We start from the raw sequence: 24,272 nt of genomic DNA, 5'->3' as shown, positions 1-24,272 counted from the left end.
ATTTTTATTTGAGTTTTAATTTATTTAATAACAAACTAAAATGTGGAATTCAATAGACAAATAATGGAATAAAATAACCTCGAGAGAAAAAAATAATTTTTAATACTTTAATCGTTTCTTACATCCAGATTAAAAAAGCAAATAAAACAAGAAAAGTTGTGTTTGGTTTCATCAAATTAAATTCTGATTATTTGTTTGTTTTTCTTTCAGGAATCTCTGAAGAAGCAGAACTTGTTCTTCTTCACTAAAACTCTGTTCAATGGGAGCTTCGTCCACCTCAAAGGTTCGTTAGGAACTCTGACGTCTTTCTGTCTGAAGCTGCATCCTGTTGATCCCGTTTGTTTGTTTGTGCAGTTATTGCAGATAAGTGTAACTCGTCGTCTCCGGTGAGTCTGAACGTCTCGTGGTATCTGAGGAACTCTCACTGCTACGACGAAGTCTTCAGCCTCAACGTAAGACGCTGATTTTACTGTAAACGTGTTTAAACTGAGACTTTCCAGGTTTCAGTTTGGTTTTAATCCCTTCAAACGCTCCTTTCATGGGCAGAAAACACGTCCTAAACTCACAGCGACATCAAGAATTATGAGTTTAATTTATAAATTAACAGATTTCACTAATCAGCCGCACATTTGGACACTTTTAGGCTCCAAATAAGTCATTCAATTCACTTTAAAGCAGCAGCTTTTGTTGCTGCTCCTCTTTTTTCTTCACTGGGGATCCTTTTTCACTGGAAAATAAAAAAAAATCCTACAGCTTTATGGAAACAGAACAACATGAAGGGGAAGAGAACTCAGAGATAACATGGAAAATTAAATAAAAAAGAAAAACTGGAAAATGAATTTCTAAATAAAAATGAAAAAATTTAGTTCATGTGTCCAAAAATGTACAAAAATCTGGAATCAACATGTTGACAGAAATCGTTCCAAAAAATATATAAGACTTGAATTTCTTTGATTATTTATTGGTCAAAATTGAAAATGATTGACAAAATGACACAAATCTGGAATCTACACATTAAAAATAAAATTAGAATTTCTAAGATTATTTATTAAACAAAAATGTATAAAATTCTGGAATCAAGTCGACAGAAGTAATAAAAAATAAAAATAGAAATTTAATTTCTATGATGATTTATTAGTCAAAAATTGAAAAAAAGGGACAAAAATCTGGACTCTACACATCAGCAGAAACTATTAAAAAATGAAATCCAAAAGTTAAATTTCTGTAATTATTAAACAAAAATGTAAAGAATTTTAATTGTGTCCAAAATGTACAAAAATCTGGAATTGTCGACAGAAATCATTAAAAAAAGAAATAAAAAAATTTGAATTTCTAAGATTATTTATTAAATAAAAATGTATAAAAAGCTGGAGTCTACATGTTGATAGAAATCATTAAAAGCAAAAATAAAAATTGAATTTTTACAATTGTTTATTAGTCAAAAATTGAAAAAAAAATTCCAAATAAGGACAAAAATCTGCAATCTACTTGTCAAAAGAAATTATTAAAAAATTAAATCCAAAAGTTAAATTTCTTTAATTATTCATTAAACAGAAATTTACAAAAATCTGGAATCTACATATGGACAGAAATCTTGAAAAAAAAATGCTAAATGAAATGGAACTTGAATTTCGTTGATTATTTCATCCATTGAAATAAAAAGTGAATTATTGTGTCCAAAAGCTGATAAAAAACTGGAATCTACACGTCAACAGAAATCTTTATAAAAGGAAATCCAAAAGTTGAATTTCTTTGATTATTTATTATAAAAATAGAACAAAATTTAGTAAATATGCCCCAAAATGTGAAGTGTACACCGACAGAAATCATTAAAAAATAAAACTTGAATTGCTTGAAGCATTTATTACAGAAAAAATGAAAAAAAATTGAATTAATGTGTCCAAAAATTTATAAAATTCTGGAATCGACACGTGAACAGAAATTGTTAAAAAAAAAAAAAAAAAAAAAGGGGGCTGCACAGTGGTGTAGTGGTTAGCACTTTCACCTTGCAGCTAGAAGATCCCTGGTTCGCGTCCCGGCTTTCCCGGGATCTTTCTGCATGGAGTTTGCATGTTCTCCCTGTGCATGCGTGGGTTTTCTCCGGGTACTCCGGCTTCCTCCCACAGTCCAAAAATATGCTGAGGTTAATTGATCATTCTAAATTGCCCGTAGGTGTGAATGTGAGAGTGATTGTTTGTCTCTGTATGTAGCCCTGTGACAGACTGGTGACCTGTCTAGGGTGTCCCCTGCCTTCACCTGAGTCAGCTGGGATAGACTCCAGCCCCCCCCATGACCCTAGTGAGGATTAAGTGGTGTATAGATAATGGATGGAAAAAAAAAAAGAAACAAAAGTTGAATTTTCTTTGATCATTTATTAAAAAATAAAACTAATGCTATAAAATAATTAATTCGTATTTGTTTTATTAGTTTTATTAACTAACATAATTAATAATACATAATAATTTGTATTTATGTGTTCACTTAGACATTAATAATCTGTTTATTTTTTTGAGTTTTAATTAATTAATTTATTCCACAGATTTTCTTTTATTTTTTTAGGGAATTAAATTTTTTTTAATCTTTCCATGTAGGAATAATTTTTACAGAATTTGGATGTAACTTTCCCTGTTTATTAAATTTTTAATCTATATTAATGTTTCTGTTATTCAGATTATTTTGACAATCATTTTTATTTTTTATTTTATCAGTTTTCAGTTCAGTAATATAGTCTATTTTTATGGATTTTTAAAAAAAATATTTTTTAGGAATACATTTCTTTTAATAGAATTTTTATTTAACTTTTATTTATTTATTGTTTATCTGTAAAGCTATTTATGTATAGTTTAGTTTTTTGCTGATCTTTATATATCAGAAGATGAAGATTGTCTGATTGTTTTAACCTCAGTGTTGTTTGTTTATTTGTTTGTCTGTCTGTCTGTCTCCAGTCTACGCGGATTGTAGAGTACTTCAGGTCGACGAAAGTGAAAGCAGACGGAGGAAGTGGTTTCTTCGTTTTCCACCAGTATCCACGCATCGTCTGCAAGGAGCACATGGATCCTCATGTGGTGACCAAAACAAACAAACAAACAAAACAAAACAAATCCTGTTTCTAGTAACATTTCTTAAAGTGTTTGTTTTCTGTCTCAGTTCAGTCTGGACACCTTCGATGAGAAAACCCGACTGACTGAAGCTCTGAAGCAGCAACAGGTCAGATTCTGCTTTTAGACTTCATTCACCTCAAATAATATTATTATTATTATTATTATTATTATTATTATTATTATTATTATTATTATTATTATTATTATTATTATTATTATTATTATTATTAACAATAATTATTCTTAAAAATAACATTATTATTAAAATAATAGTTAGTATTATTATTATTAATAATGATAATAATAATAATAATAAAAATGTGGCAAAGAATTGGATTTATTGTTTATAGTGTTGCTTTTATTTTTTTATTTTCTTTTTATATATATATATATATATATATATATATATATTTTAAATTATCTGATGAATTTATATATATAAGAAACACAAAAACCTTTTTATTTATTTATTACACTGATATTTTAGTACATATATATATATATATATATATATATATATGTAAAATGTATGATTTTTATTATATAACTTTTATTTATTGCACACATTTCACTGTCTTTTAAAAAGAAGTATTTATGTATATCTAAATAGTTTTCATTTAACGTTTCATTTATTTCTTACACAGATATTTCCGTATATTTTGTATACATTTTTAAAAATATTTATATGATTTAGTTACATATGTAAATATTTTTTATTTAGGTTTCGTCTAACTTTCGTTTTGGAGTTTGTGTTATTTTAAATATAAATCAATTGTCGTTCTACAGGGAGCATCTTTGTGTGTAAAATCAATAGATTTAAAGACTTTACTGTTATATGTCGCAATAACTTAAATTAATAAGTTTTCAGCGCATTTAAATTCTTAATTTTGCCTCAGTTAACATATATATAAAATATATACATTCAAATGCACTAACTCCAATCTACTCACACATTTTTAGGTAATAAATATAAAATATAAGAACTTAATTTCCTGTATTTAAATCAGAGTTTTAGCGGTAAAAACACAAACGTTGACGGAGTTTTAGAGCTTCTTTCCTGTAATCTGCATACAGATCATTTTTTAACTCGTCTGAAATCCAGAAAGTCCAGCTTCAGGTGCGGCTGCAGGTATTTCTGAGTCACATTCTGGTTCGTCCAGTGTTGCAGACTTCACTCCACAGACGGTTAAATATTTTGTACGTGTTGCATTAATGCCTTAAATCTGCTGTTTATTTTTCAGCCAGCCACTGAGGAAACTTCAGGGAGGAAAAGGAGAGACGCTCCGAAACCAAAGGTGTGAATAAAAACACACAAATACTGCAGTAAAGATGGGAATACACACAGTAAATGATGTAGTTTTATGATTAATTCAGCGACAGTCACAGCTGTGAAATGCAAATTAAAACATAAAAATAAAATATGGCCACCAAGACTGGTTCTTATTTAGTCTTAGTGCAATTTTCAGATTTGTAAATTTTTTTGTTTATTTGTTTTTTTAATTTACATAATTAGTATTTATAATTTCACTTTTTTCTTTTTAATTAATTTATTTTTGCATTTTATTGTATAGATATTTTCTATTCGTTATGCATTTTATTTTGTTTGTGTATAAATAGTTTTTATTTGTATTAAAATTTGTATTTTTAATGTAATTTTTGTATTTTGTATACATAGTTTTTATTAGATTTTTATTTAACTTTTTAAAAAATTAATTTTGTGCTTATTTTTAGTTTATGCATTGTGTCGAGAAATTTTTTTATCTTTTTTTAAAATGTAATTTTCAGTATTTTATTTATGTATGAAAGTATTTAATTTATTTTAAACTTATTTCTTTATTGTGCATTTATTTGTTTCAGTTATTTATTTTCTTTGCAGTTTTTTTTAGTAGCATTTGGTTAATTTTTAAACATTTTATGCTTAGTTTTAGTTAATGTATTATGTAGACATACATTACAGATATATGTAGAAAATTTTCAGTATTTTTTTTTTTACTTAAAGATATGTATTTTACAATAAATTGTATTATTTATCTTTTTTGTTATTCTATTGATAGTTTTTGTTTTGTATTGATTTATTTTTATCAGAAACTTATTTTAATTTGTTTTATTATATAGATATATTTCTAATGTTGTATAATTTTTTAGAATTTTATTTAATAAAGATATGTGTTTTTTGTTTTTTAATAAACTATTTAGATACATTTTTTGTTATCCAATTTATTTATCTTTTATTTATGTTTAATTTTCCATTTTTTAAATGACCCTAGTTTAGGAATTTTTTTCATTGATTTTAGGTGTTAAACTGTGATTTTTCTTGCTTTTCTTTCTTTCAGGCTCCTGCAGGAGAGAAGAACCCTGCACCAGTAACTAAAGAAGAAACTAAAGCAACTAAAGAAGAACCTAAACCAGAAACTAAAAAAGAACCTAAACCAGAAACTAAAAAAGTAACTAAACCAGAAAATAAAGAAGAAACTAAAGAAGAAACTAAAGACGCTGCCGTCCCTGCTGCGATAAAGGTCAGTCAGATTAAATCACCTGCTGGCTTGAATCCAGATGTACTTTTACAGTTTCTGTAAAAAGTCTTCACCCTGTTGGAAGTTTTACCTTTTTATTGCTTTTGAACCTTGAATCTTGGGCAGTTTAATTTTGGCTTTGGAAAAAATTCATAAACAAAGACTCGTGTCAAAATTAAAGCAGATTTCTACAAATTAATGTCAAATAATAGGTTCTGGAAGTTAGTGAAATGTTAAATCCATCGTTAATACATGGAAGGAGAATGGGAGTGACTAGAAAATGTGAGCACGGTGGTGGCAGCATCATTTTGTGAAGTATGTAGTGGCAGCATCATGATGTGAGGCATGATGGTGGCAGCATCATGAGGTGAAGCATGGTGGTGGCAGCATCATGGTGTGAAGCATGGTGGTGACAGCATCATGATGTGAAGCATGGTGGTGGCAGCATCATGATGTGAAGCACGGTGGTGGCAGCATCATGATGTGAAGCACGGTGGTGGCAGCATCATTTTGTGAAGTATGTAGTGGCAGCATCATGATGTGAAGCACGGTGGTGGCAGCATCATGATGGGAAGCATGATGGTGGCAGTTCCATGATGTGAAGCATGGTGGTGGCAGCATCATGATATGAAGCATGGTGGTGGCAGCATCATGATGTGAAGCATGGTGGTGGCAGCATCATGATGTGAAGCACGGTGGTGGCAGCATCATGATGTGAAGCACGGTGATGGCAGCATCATGATGTGAAGCATGGTGGTGGCAGCATCATGATGTGAAGCATGATGGTGGCAGCATCATGATATGAAGCATGATGGTGGCAGCATCATGATGGGAAGCACGGTGGTGGCAGCATCATGATGGGAAGCATGATGGTGGCAGTTCCATGATGTGAAGCATGGTGGTGGCAGTATCATGATGTGAAGCATGGTGGTGGCAGTATCATGATATGAAGCATGGTGGTGGCAGCATCATGATGGGAAGCACGGTAGTGGCAGCATTATGATGTGAAGCATGGAGGTGGCAGCATCATGATGTGAAGCATGGTGGTGGCAGTATCATGATGTGAAGCATGGTGGTGGCAGTATCATGATGTGAAGCATGGTGGTGGCAGTATCATGATGTGAAGCATGGTGGTGGCAGTATCATGATGTGAAGCATGGTGGTGGCAGCATCATGATGTGAAGCATGATGATGGCAGCGTCATGACTTTTCAACTTTTTCTGAAAATTCTCACCAACAAAGCCAAATTAAATCTCCATTATCCAATGTTGAAAAGCCGTATAAAAGCTTTAGAACCTCCATGGATGAGTTCTTTATCGACGCTTTATTTCGGTCTAAGTTTCGTCTGTTTTTGTTTTTCCTTAGCCGGCTGCTCATCCTCATTTCGACGCTGTGGCTCAGAGCTGGGAGGACGGACCCTACATGTTCATCCTCAGCATCAAAGAGATCAAAGACAAGAGCCGAGTGACGACGGAGGGCACCACCAACCCATGGAGTCTACAGCGTTAGTTCACACTCAGACGCTAAAACACACATTTATCCTTTAAGCTTGTTTTATGCTTACCGCGTCCGCGAGGTCCGTGCGGCTCCGTGCGGAAAAATGACGTCATTTTCGCACCCACGCCCCCTCCAGCGGCCTTTCCGTGCGGAAAATTTCCGCTCCGCGCACCTCCACATTTTTCTAACCAACGTGGACGGAGCCGCACGGAAAAACATGGCGGAGGGCCAGGACCTACTTGTAGCTGAAGTCTAAAAATACGTGCACTTATACGATTCATCACACAGAGATCACCGTGGTAACCGGGTTATGAACTATTCATGGTGTGAAATTAAAACTAACTGCTGAAATGCTTTTATTCGGTAAAATGCCGTGTTGCAAGTGGTGTAAACAATGGCAAACTTCTTCTCTAGTTTAGTACCAGAGTAGACCAGGTAGATGTGTTTTTGAGCTACACTGCCCCCTGCAGTTTGGAAGCAGACTTCTTCTTCTCTAGTTTATTACTAGAGTAGACCAGGTAGACGTGTGTTTGGGATACACTGCCCCCTGCAGTTAGGGAGCAGACTTCTTCTTCTCTAGTTTATTACCAGAGTAGACCAGGTAGACATGTGTTTGGGATACACTGCCCCCTGCAGTTTGGGAGCAGACGTGCACGGAGTATAAATGCACACACGTTCTCTCGCACGGATTTCCATGCGGCAGATTTCCGCGCGGCTCGTTCGTGCGGAAAGTATATTCCAGCCTTTCGTCTGACTCACTCCATCAAAACATCCAGAAAATCACACTGATGTTGGAAGCAGGAAACATGAGCAGCCTGGTTAGCTCTAGAGTTGCTAATGAATAATAACTGATTAATTTCTGCCAATAGTTTGAGAGATTCAAGATATACTAAAAAGGTCTAAAACCAGGACCAAAACCAAACCTAAAGTACTCCTAAAAAAGTCCAAAAACTTCCCAAAACACAGTCTGAAACCAGCCCTAAACCAAAACCAATTTTAGAAACAATCTGAAACTGTTTTTTTTTTTTTTTTAAAAAAAAAAAAAAAAAAGGTCAAAAACCAGCACAAAATCGGGACCAAAAGCAAACCTAAACTGCTCCTAAAAAAGTCCAAGACCCGCCTTAGACAGTCTGAAACCAGTCCTCATCCAGGACCAGATCCAGAGTAAAATAAATCCTAAACCAACTTTAACCAATTAACGCGAAACACGAGGGACAATGACAAAGACTACGGGGGTGATTCATAGTTCCCAGCTCGCGCTTGCTTATTAAAGGCAACCCGAAGTGAATGAGATAAAACAGTACAGATAGTTTGCGGTACTAAATACTTGGAGGAGGCGGTCAGGCAATTCCGTGTTGGTGAGCAGAGAGCATTGTGGGAGGTTGGCTAGCAACGGGCACCATGACAAAGACTTCTATGTAGGTTAGTGACCTCCAACTCAAATGAGCCAAAGTCTACTCGGACTTTCTTGATCAGATTTTTAAAGATAACCTCCGTAGTGGTAAATGTCACATTTCTGTAATTAAAAATAGCTCCATCTGTGAAGCACGGCGGTGGCAGCATCATGATGTCAAGCTGGATGTAGAATAATACTCGTTGATTATGGGATGGATTGGTCATGGATGCCTGAGTTTCATTGATTGAAGGCTGATGTTTGATGTTTATGAGCTAAAAATAAAATAAGGTGATGTTTTTTTAAATGTCCACAGTTCAGATCAGCATGGACCAGGAGACTCATCAGTTCATATCAGCCTCTGAGTGGCCTCTGATGGTGGTAAGAAAACACAATGAAGAAATAATTATTAATAGAAAAGAATCCGCCGTGGAAAGAAAAGTCTGCGGTCACTGGGTATGTTTGTTTACAGAGACGTCAAAGATTTTAGCTATTTTCTAATTATAATTAAGAAGTTTTAATCTTTTACTGAAAACAGAAGCTAAAATTTCAAAATGTGCTTTTTTTCTTTCTTGCAAATATCTTTGTATATTTTTGTTTTCGGAGGCGTCTAAGATTTTATCCTTTTTGTACTTTAATGAAGAAACTGTTATTCATTATTAATCAAAACAAGGTAAAATTTCACAATGTGCATTTTTACATTCATACAAAAATTTTGTAAACTCTTCTTAAATATATTTGGATAATTTTCTTTACAGATCTGTCAAAGATTTAAGGTATTTTCTAATTCTAATGAAGAAACTGAAGTTATTTTTTTACTCAAAACCAAATCTAAAATTTCTAAATATCTTTGTAAAATTTTTGTAAATTTATTTGGTTATTTTTGTTTTATATAGACATACAATATTTTAGTTTTTCTTTTTTCGTTATAATGAAGAAATTAGGATTATTTTATTACGAGAAAGAGAAGCTAAAAGTTTACAACGTGCATTTTTTTCTTTCTTGGAAATATCTTCGTAAATATCTTTATGTTTTTTTGCAGAAGCGTCGAAGATTTTAGATGTTTTCTAATTATAACAAAGAAACTATTATTCAATATTCGTCCAAACAGAAGCTAAAATGTCAAATAAATCTTCCAGATATCTGCATGAAATCTTTGTAAATCTCTTTTAGATCTTAGTTTGCAGAGGCATCAAAGATTTCTGGTATTTTTTGATTGTGACAAGAAAGTTATACTTTTTTTCCCCTCAAAACAGACGCTAAGACTTCACAATGTGCGTTTTTTCTTTCTTGGAAATATCTTCATAAATCTGTTTATTTTTTTGCAGAGGCGTGAAACATTTTAGGTATTTTCTAATTCTAACAAAGACGTTTATTATTCAATATTAGTCCAAACAGAAGCTAAAATTTTACAGCTATCTTTGTAAAAATCCAGATTTTATGCAGGAGATGTTGGAGCTGAAGCTGTAAAAGTCTGACCGACGTCTTGTTTGTCTCTGGTCTCGTTTGATTACATTTTTTCTGTGTTCTTGCTGCAGTTCTACATGGTGATGTGCATCGTCTACGTCCTGCTAGCCGTCCTCTGGCTGGTCCTGTCCGCCTGCTACTGGAGGGATCTGCTCCGGATCCAGTTCTGGATCGGAGGCGTCATCTTCCTGGGAATGATCGAGAAGGCCGTCTACTATGCCGAGTTCCAGAGCATCAGATACGACGGCCAGTCGGGTAGGAGGAGATGTTTTTATTATTGATAATAATAATAATAATAATAATAATAATAATGATAATAATGATAATAATGATAATAATAATAATGATGATGATGATGATAATAATTGTAATAATAATAATAATAATAATAATAATAATAATAATAATAATAATAATAATGATGATGATGATGATAATAATTGTGATAATGATAATAATAATAATAATGATGATGATGATAATAATTGTGATGATAATAATAATAATAATGATAATAATTGTAATAATAATGATAATAATTGTAATAATAATAATAATAATAATAATAATAATAATAATAATAATAATAATAATGATAATGATAATAATTGTAATAATGATAATAATGATAATGATAATGATGATGATAATAATAATAATGATAATGATGATAATGATAATGATAATGATAATAATAATAATAATAATAATAATAATAATGATAATAATAATAATGATGCTGCTAATAATAATAATAATAATAATAATAATAATAATAATAATAATAATAATGAAGATGATGATGATGATAATAATAATGATAATGATCATAATAATAGTAATAATGTTAATGATAATAAAATAAAAAAATAATAATAATGATAATGATAACAATGATAATAATAATAATAATAACAATGATTATAATAATAATGATAATGATATTAAGGGGTGTAATGTGTCCTCCTGCAGTCCAGGGGGCGGTGGTGTTTGCTGAGGTGCTGTCGGCCGTGAAGAGGACTCTGGCCAGAGTGTTGGTGATCATCGCCAGTCTGGGATACGGAATCGTCAAGTGAGGATTTCCACATTCCTGCTGGAAATATTCCTCATTAATCAATAACTTAATTTATGTAGCGTCTTTTAGCCCTTGTGTCGTCCTGCGGGTCAAATTATCCCGGTTTAAAGTTAGAAAATGTGGAGAAAAAAAAATTCACAGTGAAACTTCTAATGTCCACATTTTCAACATTTTTGGGAAATCTTTAAACATTTATTGATGGTGGAAAAAAAGAAATGTTAAAAATGTTTCTTAAGAACATTCACATAAAAATCAACCAAAGTCATTTTGGTTGATTTTTATGTGAATGTTCTTAAAGAAAATATTAGAAGTTTTACTGATATGGAATCACTTTAGATATTTTTAGGATTTTTTTGGAAGATTTTTACTCATTTTCTGAAAAGATTTACAAGAATTTTCTTGCCAAATTTGGGGAATTTTTTTGCTGAATTTTTGGAGTTTTTTCAGACAAGGAAACAATATTTTTTGGTGCCTGTAAATGAAGACAACAGGAGGATTAAAGAACGAGTTTACGACGCTGATAAAGATTATTGATCAGCCGAAGGCTGGTCGATCAATCAGAAGCTGATAGAATTGATTTCCCTCCAGACCCAGACTGGGAGCTCTGCTACACAGAGTGGTTGGAGTCGGACTGCTCTACCTGATCTTCTCCATCGTGGAGGGAATCCTCCGAGTCAACGCTGTGAGTTAAATACACTTTTAAGGTTGTCTGTCTGTCTGTCTGTCTGTTTGTGTGTCTGTTTGTGTGTCTGTGTGTCTGTGTGTTAGTGTGTCTGTGTGTTAGTGTGTCTGTGTGTTAGTGTGTCTGTGTGTTAGTGTGTCTGTGTGTCTGTGTGTCAGTGTGTCTGTGTGTCTGTGTGTCAGTGTGTCTGTGTGTTAGTGTGTCTGTGTGTCTGTGTGTCAGTGTGTCAGTGTGTTATTGTGTTAGTGTGTCTGTGTGTTAGTGTCAGTGTGTCAGTGTGTCTGTGTGTTAGTGTCAGTGTGTCAGTGTGTCTGTGTGTCTGTGTGTTAGTGTCAGTGTGTCAGTGTGTCTGTGTGTCTGTGTGTTAGTGTCAGTGTGTCAGTGTGTCAGTGTGTCTGTGTGTTAGTGTCAGTGTGTCAGTGTGTCTGTGTGTCTGTGTGTTAGTGTCAGTGTGTCAGTGTGTCTGTGTGTCAGTGTGTCAGTGTGTCTGTGTGTCAGTGTGTCAGTGTGTTATTGTGTTAGTGTGTCTGTGTGTCAGTGTGTCTGTGTGTTAGTGTCAGTGTGTCAGTGTGTCTGTGTGTTAGTGTCAGTGTGTCAGTGTGTCTGTGTGTCAGTGTGTTAGTGTGTCTGTGTGTTAGTGTTAGTGTGTCTGTGTGTTAGTGTGTCTGTGTGTTAGTGTGTCAGTGTGTCTGTGTGTCTGTGTGTTAGTGTGTCTGTGTGTTAGTGTCAGTGTGTCTGTGTGTCTGTGTGTCAGTGTGTCTGTGTGTTAGTGTCAGTGTGTCAGTGTGTCTGTGTGTCAGTGTGTTAGTGTCAGTGTGTCAGTGTGTCAGTGTGTCAGTGTGTCTGTGTGTTAGTGTGTCTGTGTGTTAGTGTCAGTGTGTCTGTGTGTTAGTGTGTCTGTGTGTTAGTGTGTCTGTGTGTTAGTGTCAGTGTGTCAGTGTGTCTGTGTGTCTGTGTGTCAGTGTTATTGTGTTAGTGTGTCAGTGTGTCAGTGTGTCTGTGTGTCAGTGTGTCAGTGTGTTATTGTGTTAGTGTGTCTGTGTGTCAGTGTGTCTGTGTGTTAGTGTCAGTGTGTCAGTGTGTCTGTGTGTTAGTGTCAGTGTGTCAGTGTGTCTGTGTGTCAGTGTGTTAGTGTGTCTGTGTGTTAGTGTTAGTGTGTCTGTGTGTTAGTGTGTCTGTGTGTTAGTGTGTCAGTGTGTCTGTGTGTTAGTGTGTCTGTGTGTTAGTGTCAGTGTGTCTGTGTGTTAGTGTGTCTGTGTGTCAGTGTGTCTGTGTGTTAGTGTCAGTGTGTCAGTGTGTCTGTGTGTCAGTGTGTTAGTGTCAGTGTGTCAGTGTGTCTGTGTGTCAGTGTCTGTGTGTCAGTGTGTTAGTGTCAGTGTGTCTGTGTGTTAGTGTGTCTGTGTGTTAGTGTGTCTGTGTGTTAGTGTCAGTGTGTCTGTGTGTTAGTGTGTCTGTGTGTCAGTGTGTCTGTGTGTTAGTGTCAGTGTGTCAGTGTGTCTGTGTGTCAGTGTGTTAGTGTCAGTGTGTCAGTGTGTCAGTGTGTCTGTGTGTCTGTGTGTTAGTGTGTCTGTGTGTTAGTGTCAGTGTGTCTGTGTGTTAGTGTGTCAGTGTGTCAGTGTGTCAGTGTGTCTGTGTGTCAGTGTGTCTGTGTGTCAGTGTTATTGTGTGTCTCTCCAGGGTCGAGGCGATAACACCAGCAGCAGGATTCTGTGTGACATCATTCTGGCCTTCACTGACTCCTGTGTTGTCTGGTGGATATCCTTGAACACGTGCACGGAGGAAGCAGAGTGAGAGTAGTGGTGCTAACGTGCACGCTCCTGTAGGAGAGTGAACTAATCAATAATATGGCCTTTAGAGATGATTGATTCTCTGCTCAGTGTAACTTTACCTGAAAGAAATCAGATTTTAAGCCTCGACAAGTTTATCTGCAGAGAACATTTCAACAATTTATACAAAACATGAAAAAGTATAAACAAACAAAAAAATAATAAAAACTTTACACATTAAAAAGCCTCAGATTTGCTTCAATAAAAGGAGGAGGCCGTCTCTTTATAGCATCAAATATAGATATTTATTAAGACGTTTGTGAAACTTTAGCTTTCTATATTGAATATTTTTGGGGGGATAATATTTTTAATAAATTGCCCATCCACCCCCTTTCAGCAGGTTTTTTCTCACGCTGATATTTGAGCAACAATATATCAAGAAAATAAACAATAAATACAAAAGAGGGACATTTTTGCATATTTAAATAGAAAATAATTTTAAAACGATGCATTTATAACCTGATATTTAAAATCATAAATCCTCACTGAATAGAACAAAAGCAGATTTATTTAGTGTTCTAAGATCGAAAATCTGATTTGTTTCTGATGCCTGTCAGGACTTTTTTACTTCATTAACTTAATTATTATTATTAGTATTATTATTTTAAAGCAGCAATATAATAATAGGATTTGTTTTATTTTGGCGATGCTACAAAGTGCTTTTCAAATGGATTAAAAACATCAAAAACACAAGAATTACACAACAATTCAAATGATTAAAGTGGGGTAATCTACCAATACTGCTTTTTTTCCTGACTTTATTATAATTTTTCTTGAATGGTTACACACTGAAATAAACGCAAAAAAGTATTTTAAAACTAGTGTTTTGAGATTAAAAAGGTTTTTTTGTTTTACAAGGACTTTTTGTGCTTAATTACATTACATATTATTGTTTTTATTCTTATTACTATTGTTATTGTTATTATGAAGCAGCAGTATAATAATATTAATAAGATTTTTTGGCTGATGTTACAAAGAACTTCACAAGTGGATTAAAAACAAAAAATACAAAAATAAAACAGCAATAAAGACAAATAAATTATGAAGATTAATAAAGTGGGATAGTGAACACAAAACTCCACTTTTACACATTTAAGATTCTTATTAAATGATATTTCTAAGGTGTGCTCTCAAACAAAGGTAAAAAATCATTTAAAATATATTGGTTTTATCTGATAACAGGATTTTTTCTGATTTATGATCAAATAGTAATAAAGTTGCAGCAGGATTTTACTTTAATTTATTTATTGTTATGATAGAAAGATACGATATATTAATAATAAAATGGTAAATAAATATTAATATTATTTTATTACAAAGTAAAAAAAAAACACCACAGGCTTCAGGTTTGGTTGTGAAATATGTGGAATTTTTCATGTGAGTTGAAAGAAAATGGAAATATTCTGCATATTTGAGTTAAAAATGAATCTGTGGTGCAGTTCCACCTGCAGCCACTGGAGGTGTAAACCCTGCTGCATGCTTTCTGGATGGATTTTAGCACGTCGGACCTTATAAACGACGATGTTTAAACTCCACAGTTACCTTCTCCTCCTCCTCTTCCTCTGCTTTTTGTTCCTCTTCTTCTTCTTCCTCTCCAGGCTGACGATGATGTCGTTCTCCTGGCTGCTATTCCCCTGGCTGTGCTCGACTCTACCCTCTGCTGGTGGATATCCGCTACTGCACCTTCCTCCTTTTTTTCCCTTCCTAATTTAATTTAATTTTTAGTACTTTATCACTGAAAGTTGATTTATTTCTCCCTCACCTCTGCTTTGTTTGCCTCCAGTAGAATCCCCCCCACATGCACTAAATGTCTTACAGCTGATTCAGTTTAACCCTCTGGACTCCAAGCTGCAGTTTCTGGGTGTTTTTTTGTTGCTTTTACTTCACTGTGATTAATTTTTCTCTACAATCTGAAGCCCACAAGTGTTGCCAATACAGGGGAAAAAATAGAGGCTTCACCTATTATAGACATGACTGTAGCTACATCAGCTGTAGAAAGGTGTTTCACCATGCTGAATGGATCTCCAGCAACTAGCTGCTCTGTTCACTGTTTCTGAGCCATGCTGCACTTGTCTAATTGTCCAAAACACCTCAAAAACTGTTAAAAAAACTAAAATAATGTTAAATGTGTCTAAAGTAATATAAAATTGTCCAAATTGACTCAAATTTTGTCCAAATCTGCTTAAGAATCATCCAAAATAACCTGAATACTCGCCATAATTACTTGAAACTAGTTCAGAATGACTAAACTTTAGTTTTAAATGACAACAGAATAGACAACAGAAAGATGTTTCACCATGCTGAATGGATCTCCAGCAACTTACTGCTCTGTTCACTGTTTCTGAGCCGAGCTGCATTTATTTATTCATCCAGGAGGTTTAATTTTTGCTTCTAACAGCTTTAAGCTCAGGTTTGGTACATATTCTTGACAGAATGAGTCAGATGAGTAGTTCAAGGACCATTGGAAAGCTGAAATGTTAGTTTTTACACTTTTTGGCTGATAAATGATGTAAATTAGGCTTTTTGGGGTTCAGAGGGTTCATGAAGAGTAGATCTTGTGACAAACTAATATCGTCCAGCATTAGAAACGATCAACATGCTGCTAGATAACAGTAGTAGTGTACAGTTGGAACATGATGGTGTTTGAAACTGAAAGTGTCAGTAGCCGGATGTTCCTTGACCGAGTCGCCACATCTTCGTGAGTCTGGCCCAGACGATGAAGCTGCTGAGGCTGAGGAGGAACGTGGTGAAGCTGTCGCTCTACAGACATTTCACCAACACCCTCATCTTCGCCGTCATCGGTAGGAACTCATTCAGACTCATGTCCACCCAGAGCCTTCATCACGTCTCTAAGGCTTGTTCTTGTGCTTCTCAGCTTCGGTCATCTTCATCATCTGGACCACGAAGACCTTCAGGATGTCCAGGTGTCATTCGGTGAGTCCTCCAGGGTCTTCCTGCCTTTATTAGATTGGTTAATTTCTTTGTTTTATTGGACAGGTAATATTCTGTGGTGAAAATGAGGCGTAATGTGAAATTCTGACCTCGAAGCCTCTGAGAATATGTTTTTCTGGAATATGAGGTTTGGTCGAAAAGGTTGTGTAGGGCCGCAAACTGAGTGATGATCACAAAGAGACGCAAAATTCAGTTCGATTCAATTCAATATACTTTATTGTCCCACTTGGGGAAATTTATGTTGGACTCAGAAGCTGTGCCATCAATGCCATCTCATCAACTACATAACAGTATTACACATATCCCAAACATTACACATAACACATACATACACCATAGTAAAAACGCTATAAAAATGTTGCACAATCTTCGGCCTCAGCAGCACAGTTCAGGAGTTTGATGGAGGTTGGAACAAATGAATTCTTGAAATGGTTGAGTCTGCAGTTGGGGACTCTGTATCGTCTGCCTGAGGGTAGCAGCTCTCATTCTGAGTAAAGGATGTGTGACGGCTCAGTCTATCCTCTGGGCTGCTCTGAGAACAGTTCGTTCATAAATGGACTGCAGGGATTGGTGGTCATTTTTTCCCATCACCTTCAGGGCCGTGTGCATCAAACGAACCAGTCTGGTTTTCAGCTTTACAGTGAGGCTGCCATACCAGGCTGACATCCCATAACGGACCAAGCTCTCCAGTACAGCCTGGTAAAATAAGAACATGATGCTTTTGTCCACACCATAGTCTCAGCCTGCACAGGAAGTAAACGGGAACACGTGCTTTCCACATGGATGTTCCAACTAAAGGAGCTGTCTAAGTGGACTCCCAGATATTTCTATGAGCTGCTCAATGGGTGAGTCATGCATGACAACAGGACTGTGGTCCCCTACTGACCTCAGCTCTAAGATCATCTCTTTAGTTTTCTGAGCATCAACGATGAGATGGTGAGCATCCAGGATGAGATGGTGAGCATTCAGGATGAGATGGTGAGCATTCAGGATGAGATGGTGAGCATCCAGGATGAGATGGTGAGCATTCAGGATGAGATGGTGGGCATTCAGGATGAGATGGTGAGCATCCAGGAGGAGATGGTGAGCATTCAGGATGAGATGGTGAGCATTCAGGATGAGATGGTGAACATTCGGGATGAGATGGTGAACATCCAGGATGAGATGGTGAGATGGTGAGCATCCAGGATGAGATGGTGAGCATCCAGGATGAGATGGTGAACATCCAGGATGAGATGATGAGATGGTGAGCATTCAGGATGAGATGGTGAGCATCCAGGATGAGATGGTGAGCATTCAGGATGAGATGGTGAACATTCAGGATGAGATGGTGAACATCCAGGATGAGATGGTGAACATCCAGGATGAGATGGTGAGCATTCAGGATGAGATGGTGAACATCCAGGATGAGATGATGAGCATTCAGGATGAGATGGTGAACATCCAGGATGAGATGATGAGCATTCAGGATGAGATGGTGAACATCCAGGATGAGATGATGAGATGGTGAACATCCAGGATGAGATGATGAGATGGTGAGCATTCAGGATGAGATGGTGAACATCCAGGATGAGATGATGAGCATTCAGGATGAGATGGTGAGCATTCAGGATGAGATGGTGAGCATCCAGGATGAGATGGTGAACATCCAGGATGAGATGATGAGGTGGTGAGCATTCAGGATGAGATGGTGAGCATTCAGAATGAGATGGTGAACATTCAGGATGAGATGGTGAACATCCACGATGAGATGGTGAACATTCAGGATGAGATGGTGAGCATCCAGGATGAGATGGTGAGCATTCAGGGTGAGATGGTGAACATTCAGGGTGAGATGGTGAACATCCACGATGAGATGGTGAACATTCAGGATGAGATGGTGAGCATTCAGGATGAGATGGTGAGCATTCAGGATGAGATGGTGAGCATCCAGGATGAGATGGTGAGCATTCAGGATGAGATGGTGAACATCCACGATGAGATGGTGAACATTCAGGATGAGATGGTGAGCATCCAGGATGAGATGGTGAGCATTCAGGATGAGATGGTGAACATCCATGATGAGATGGTGAACATCCATGATGAGATGGTGAACATCCACGATGAGATGGTGAACATTCAGGATGAGATGGTGAGCATCCAGGATGAGATGGTGAGCATTCAGGATGAGATGGTGAACATTCAGGATGAGATGGTGAGCATCCAGGATGAGATGATGAGATGGTGAACATCCAGGATGAGATGATGAGATGGTGAGCATTCAGGATGAGATGGTGGACATCCAGGATGAGATGATGAGATGGTGAGCATTCAGGATGAGATGGTGAACATCCAGGATGAGATGATGAGATGGTGAACATCCAGGATGAGATGATGAGATGGTGAGCATTCAGGATGAGATGGTGAACATCCAGGATGAGATGATGAGATGGTGAACATCCAGGATGAGATGATGAGCATTCAGGATGAGATGGTGAGCATTCAGCATGAGATGGTGAGCATCCAGGATGAGATGGTGAACATCCAGGATGAGATGATGAGATGGTGAACATCCAGGATGAGATGGTGAGCATTCAGGATGAGATGGTGAACATTCAGGATGAGATGGTGAGCATCCAGGATGAGATGGTGAGCATTCAGGATGAGATGGTGAACATTCAGGATGAGATGGTGAGCATCCAGGATGAGATGATGAGATGGTGAACATCCAGGATGAGATGATGAGATGGTGAGCATTCAGGATGAGATGGTGGACATCCAGGATGAGATGATGAGATGGTGAGCATTCAGGATGAGATGGTGAACATCCAGGATGAGATGATGAGATGGTGAACATCCAGGATGAGATGATGAGATGGTGAGCATTCAGGATGAGATGGTGAACATCCAGGATGAGATGATGAGATGGTGAACATCCAGGATGAGATGATGAGCATTCAGGATGAGATGGTGAGCATTCAGCATGAGATGGTGAGCATCCAGGATGAGATGGTGAACATCCAGGATGAGATGATGAGATGGTGAACATCCAGGATGAGATGGTGAACATTCAGGATGAGATGGTGAACATCCAGGATGAGATGGTGAGCATTCAGGATGAGATGGTGAGCATTCAGGATGAGATGGTGAACATCCAGGATGAGATGATGAGCATCACACCACTGAACAATATGCTCTACTTCAGAAAAATAGGCTGAAGGGTTTGAGTCTCTGTGCAGTCGGCTGAGGATGGTGGTGTCATCAGAAAACTTAAAAACAAGGTTCCTTGGGAGACTGTTAGTGCTTTAATTTGTGTGAAGCGTAAAAAGGACCGGGGAGCTGACAACCCTGGGGGCACCTGCACTGATTGATTTGCACTTTGAGGGTGTTATTGACTCTCACCTGCTGACTTCAGCTGGTTAAAAAGGAAAGATTAAAAAAGGGTTAACACTCATCTGCCTCAGTTTTAGGATGAGGAGATGGGGTTGGAGTGTGTTAAAAGCTGAACTAAAATAAATACAATTCTTGCATATGCTTTTGGGCATTCCAGGTGCTTGACAGTGAACTGGGTTAGCCATATTCCCCCTCTTCTGCCCCCTACATCATGGGGCAGATCAGCCGGAGGGGCTGCCGTATTCCCCCTCTTCTGCCCCCTACATCATGGGGCAGATCAGCCGGAGGGGCTGCCGTATTCCCCCTCTTCTGCCCCCTACATCATGGGGCAGATCAGCCGGAGGGGCTGCTCCCATAGGACGGAGGGACAGCAGTGTGTTTTTGGAGTAACGCAGTAGCTGCTTCGTCTCTGTTAGACGGGACACCAGCAGTTCCCCAACAAGCAGCGCCAGGAGTAATCCTTGTGCAGAAGTCACCATGGTGGTCAGTCCAACATGAACTTGTTGCAGTCACACAACACAGACCGATAAAAACGATAGGACAACCAGAGAACATTTAAAAAAAGCCAAGAAACGCAGCAGCAGCACGAGTCCAGGTCACCAGCAGAGCAGCGCCACCAGAAGTTCTGTATGAGATGGTTAAATGATCACAAACAAGCGAAAAATGACAACAAAGAAACACAAAACAACCACAAAGAGACACAAAATGATTACAAAGACTCAAAACAACCATGAAAAGACATAAAACGATGACAAAGAGACACAAAATGACTTGAGACACAAAACAACTACAAAGTGGCAAAAAATGACCACAAAGAGACACAAGAGGACCTTAAAGATACACAAAAAAACAACAGAGACACAAAACACCCACAAAAAGACACAAAACAACTACAAAATGATGTACAACAACCAAAGAGCCAAAAAAACACCACAGAACAATTAGACACAAAATGACCACAAAAAGATTCTCAATAACCACAAAGACACAAAATGACACCGAATAATCCCAGAGACACAAAATGACCACAAAAAGATTGAAAATGACCTCAAAGAGACACAAAAAGCTACCAGATGGCATTAAACCACTCCAAAGAGACGGTTCATTTAGAGTTGGTGTTGTAGGAGCACTGGGACCAGAGCATCGCTCCACAAACTTCAATTTTCAGTCAAACACACGTTTTTAAAAAGTATTTACACGAGGAAACTGCAGCTGCTGCCTGATTTCTGTATTTATTTCTGGTTTAGGAAGTTTTATGTTTGCTTGAGGATATTATTTATGTAGTATTGCTGTGAGTTAAAACTTTATATTTTTCTGTTGATTTTTGCTCATATTTTATTTTCTTGTGAAACACAACTGATTGATTTTTTTATATTTTCTGTCTGGATATTTTGGTGTAATTGGTGATTTTAGTCCGTTTTTACCAGTATTTTAGTTTTTCTTTCAAATATATTCAAACAGAAAGTGATTTTTGTAACTTTTTGTAACAGAATCCATCCAGTAAATGACCGTTTTAAAAGTGTCTTCATCGGAAACGTGTTTCTCTGCAGGACTGGAGGGAGCTGTGGATCGACGACGCTTTCTGGCGCTTCCTGTTCTCCACCATCCTATTGGTCATCATGTTCCTATGGCGACCATCGGCCAGCAACCAGAGGTAGGCTGAGGCGGAATCAGAGATGGTTTTATTAGTGTCGGTTTGTCGTTTTCAGCGGTTAAATTAGTTTTTGTGTTGAACAGATACGCCTTCAGTCCTCTGGTGGACGAGGAGAGTGAAGATGAGGAGAAGGAGCCGATGATGAACGAAGCTTTCGGTCAGAAAACAGACTTTTACTCCATTTTAACCTCCTTCATTCTCACAAAAACTCCTCCCTTAAGTCTCAAAACATCAATCCTAACTTTGTTTTTGTCATAAACTCTGGATATTTAAAATATCTGTGAAATTTTAGCTTCATATTTCAAATACTTTGAAAGATTAGAGTTGACTCACTTTCAATATATTTTTTCTCACATTTTGATTCAGTTTGAACAACAACATCTGAGAAACTATTAAAGCTACAAACCTGAAAGTTTCTCTGTTTTTTCTCAGAAATTAGATCAAAAATTCTCTGATGATGGGGAAGATCTATCTTTGAGCTCATATTAACAAAAAAATGAAACTAGTGATATTTTTGGGACCACAAAGAGACACAAAACGACCACAAAGAGACACAAAACAACCACAAAGAGACACGAACCACCCATTAGTCTGAACCAGATGTTTAGAACATAGTAGAAGATTGAAAACATACATTTAACATCCGTTCTGTCTGCGCCACGTTTCCTGTTTTGTCTCTAGTATCCGATCAGATTAATCAGTGGTTGAACTATTTTGCTTTTCTTTGTTTCTTCAGAGGGGATGAAGATGAGGGGGACGAAGAATGAGACCAACGGTACAGTGAAGCCCAACAAGGTGGTGAGTCACACATTTAGGTTTACATGACATGTTCAGTTATTTCAGGGAATTTTTAGCCCAACCTTTGCAAACTTTTTCCATTTACATCATCAGTAGAAAGATGTTTCACCATGCTGAATGTATCTCCAACAACTTGCTGCTCTGTTCACTGTTTCTGAGCCATGCTGCGCTTTACTGTCAGTCTAATTGTCCAAAATGACTAAAAACTTGTCTAAAATAACTTTAAACTTCAATAAATATCCTTAAACTTGTCCAAAGTTATATAAAATTGTCCAAAATTTCATAAAATTTCATCAAAAGTCACAAAAAATGTCAAAAATTATCCAAACCTACTGAAGAATCGTCCAAAATAACTTGAAAAGTCTCCATAGTTGCTTGAAGCTAGTTCAAAATGACAGTTTTAAGACATTTTAAATCTACAGAAAGATGTTTCACCACGCTGAATGTATCTCCAACAACTTGCTGCTCTGTTTACTGTTTCTGAGCCATGCAGAACTTTACTCTGTCTAATTGTCCAAAATAAGCGTAGAAAACTGTCCAAAATGACTTAAATTTTATCCAAAGTCACAAAAAAATATCAGAGATGACTCAAAATCTATCCAGACCTACTTATGAATCATCCAAAACACCTCAAAAACTGTTCAAAATGACTAAGAATATGTCTAAAACAACTTCAGACTTGTCCAAAGTAACATAAAATTTTCCAAAATGACTTAAAATTTGTCCAAACCTACTTAAGAATCGTCAAAAATAACCTGAAAACTCTCCATAATTATTTCAAAATAGTTCAGAATGACTAAAATTAGTTTAAAATGATGACAGAATAGACAATAGAAAGATGTTTCACCATGCTAAATGTATCTCCAACAACTATCTGCTCTGTTCACTGTTTCTGAGCCATGCTGCATTTATTTCATTCATCCAGTAAGTTGGATTTTCCTTGAAACACTGCCTGCAGTTCAACCTGAAAACTCTAGTTTTGTGCACATTTTTAAACCAGAGTTCTATAAATTATTATAAATGCGAAGAAATGTATAATTTGGTTAATTTTCCTCACTTTCTGAGTCGTTATGGAGACATTTTGTGTAACTTTCTTTGCAGACGATGTTTGTATTTTCTACATTAAACAGATTTATATCCTTTATTTATTCTTTTCTAGATTTCTGTGAATAAGTGATTAAAATCTTGGTATTGTTTTCCAGGATGAGGATCTGAAATGGGTGGAGGAGAACATCCCTTCATCGATGGCGGACGTGTAAGTCACCTAAAGTTAATATTTACATTTTATGGGGTAAATACTTTTTGATATTGACTTATTGATGGATATATTTGCTCTGAAGACACCACTTTGACTCCTCACCGCCGTCTGCTCTGCTACATGTGCTGCACTCAGGGTGGTGAACTGTGGCACTGCTCTGCTGGACAAACTGTGTAACCGCAACATTTAGAAATTAGTTTATTGTTCTGCTCCAGTTTAAGAACTAAAAGCTTCTATATGGGACACCGTATCTGCAGATTATTGATCCACTGATGTATTGATGATTAATTTAAACTCATTTTCTTGGCTAAAAGTTTCTTTTTCCTCGTCACAGCGCCCTGCCGCCCCTGCTGGACTCAGACGAGGTAAGATGTCTGCTTTTATTGTTTATTATCTCACAGGAAATCAACTTTATAGAGGATTCAGATCATCAAGGAAACAGAAAAGTCAATTATTCTGTGTTTAAAACCCGACTACACTCATTTATAGAGCCGCAGTCAGTTCATCAGTCAGGTTTTTAGGGAGAACATGGCTAAATTCCCTGATTTTAGCTTTAAAAATGTGAATATTGGTGCCCGTGTAGCTCAACATGTTGAGCAGGTGACCCATGTACAGGGCTGGTCCCTGACACAGAGGCCCGGGTTCCATTCCTGCTCACGGCCCTTTGCTGCATGTCTTCCCCCG

The 24,272-nt window shown here is 36.6% G+C and overlaps 1 protein-coding gene across 5 annotated transcripts in view; it reads left to right on the top strand.

The window, feature by feature from the left end:
- zgc:162698 (Transmembrane protein 87A-like) overlaps positions 1–24,272 on the top strand; it is a 33,339-nt gene that overhangs the window by 4,590 nt on the left and 4,477 nt on the right. The window contains exons 2-20 of one of the 5 annotated variants that reach the window (XM_055012423.1): positions 211–283; positions 355–452; positions 2,946–3,065; positions 3,148–3,207; positions 4,343–4,396; positions 5,435–5,617; positions 6,980–7,118; positions 8,821–8,885; positions 10,043–10,226; positions 10,944–11,043; positions 11,635–11,728; positions 15,153–15,223; positions 16,249–16,355; positions 16,430–16,488; positions 21,429–21,532; positions 21,616–21,689; positions 22,269–22,327; positions 23,533–23,585; positions 23,923–23,953. In XM_055012423.1, the coding sequence (XP_054868398.1) occupies positions 211–283; positions 355–452; positions 2,946–3,065; positions 3,148–3,207; positions 4,343–4,396; positions 5,435–5,617; positions 6,980–7,118; positions 8,821–8,885; positions 10,043–10,226; positions 10,944–11,043; positions 11,635–11,728; positions 15,153–15,223; positions 16,249–16,355; positions 16,430–16,488; positions 21,429–21,532; positions 21,616–21,689; positions 22,269–22,327; positions 23,533–23,585; positions 23,923–23,953 (1,728 nt within the window). Of the gene's footprint in view, positions 1–210; positions 284–354; positions 453–2,945; positions 3,066–3,147; positions 3,208–4,342; positions 4,397–5,434; positions 5,618–6,979; positions 7,119–8,820; positions 8,886–10,042; positions 10,227–10,943; positions 11,044–11,634; positions 11,729–13,384; positions 13,486–15,152; positions 15,224–16,248; positions 16,356–16,429; positions 16,489–21,428; positions 21,533–21,615; positions 21,690–22,268; positions 22,331–23,532; positions 23,586–23,922; positions 23,954–24,272 lie in introns of all 5 variants that reach the window. The other 4 variants (XM_055012420.1, XM_055012422.1, XM_055012421.1 and 1 more) reach the window with 4 other exon arrangements.

The sequence above is a fragment of the Amphiprion ocellaris genome, chromosome 7 (genome assembly GCF_022539595.1).
Source record: "Amphiprion ocellaris isolate individual 3 ecotype Okinawa chromosome 7, ASM2253959v1, whole genome shotgun sequence".
NCBI lineage: Eukaryota > Metazoa > Chordata > Actinopteri > Pomacentridae > Amphiprion > Amphiprion ocellaris.
Note: the sequence above shows the minus strand (reverse complement) of the source record. Positions and strands in the feature narration are given on the sequence as shown.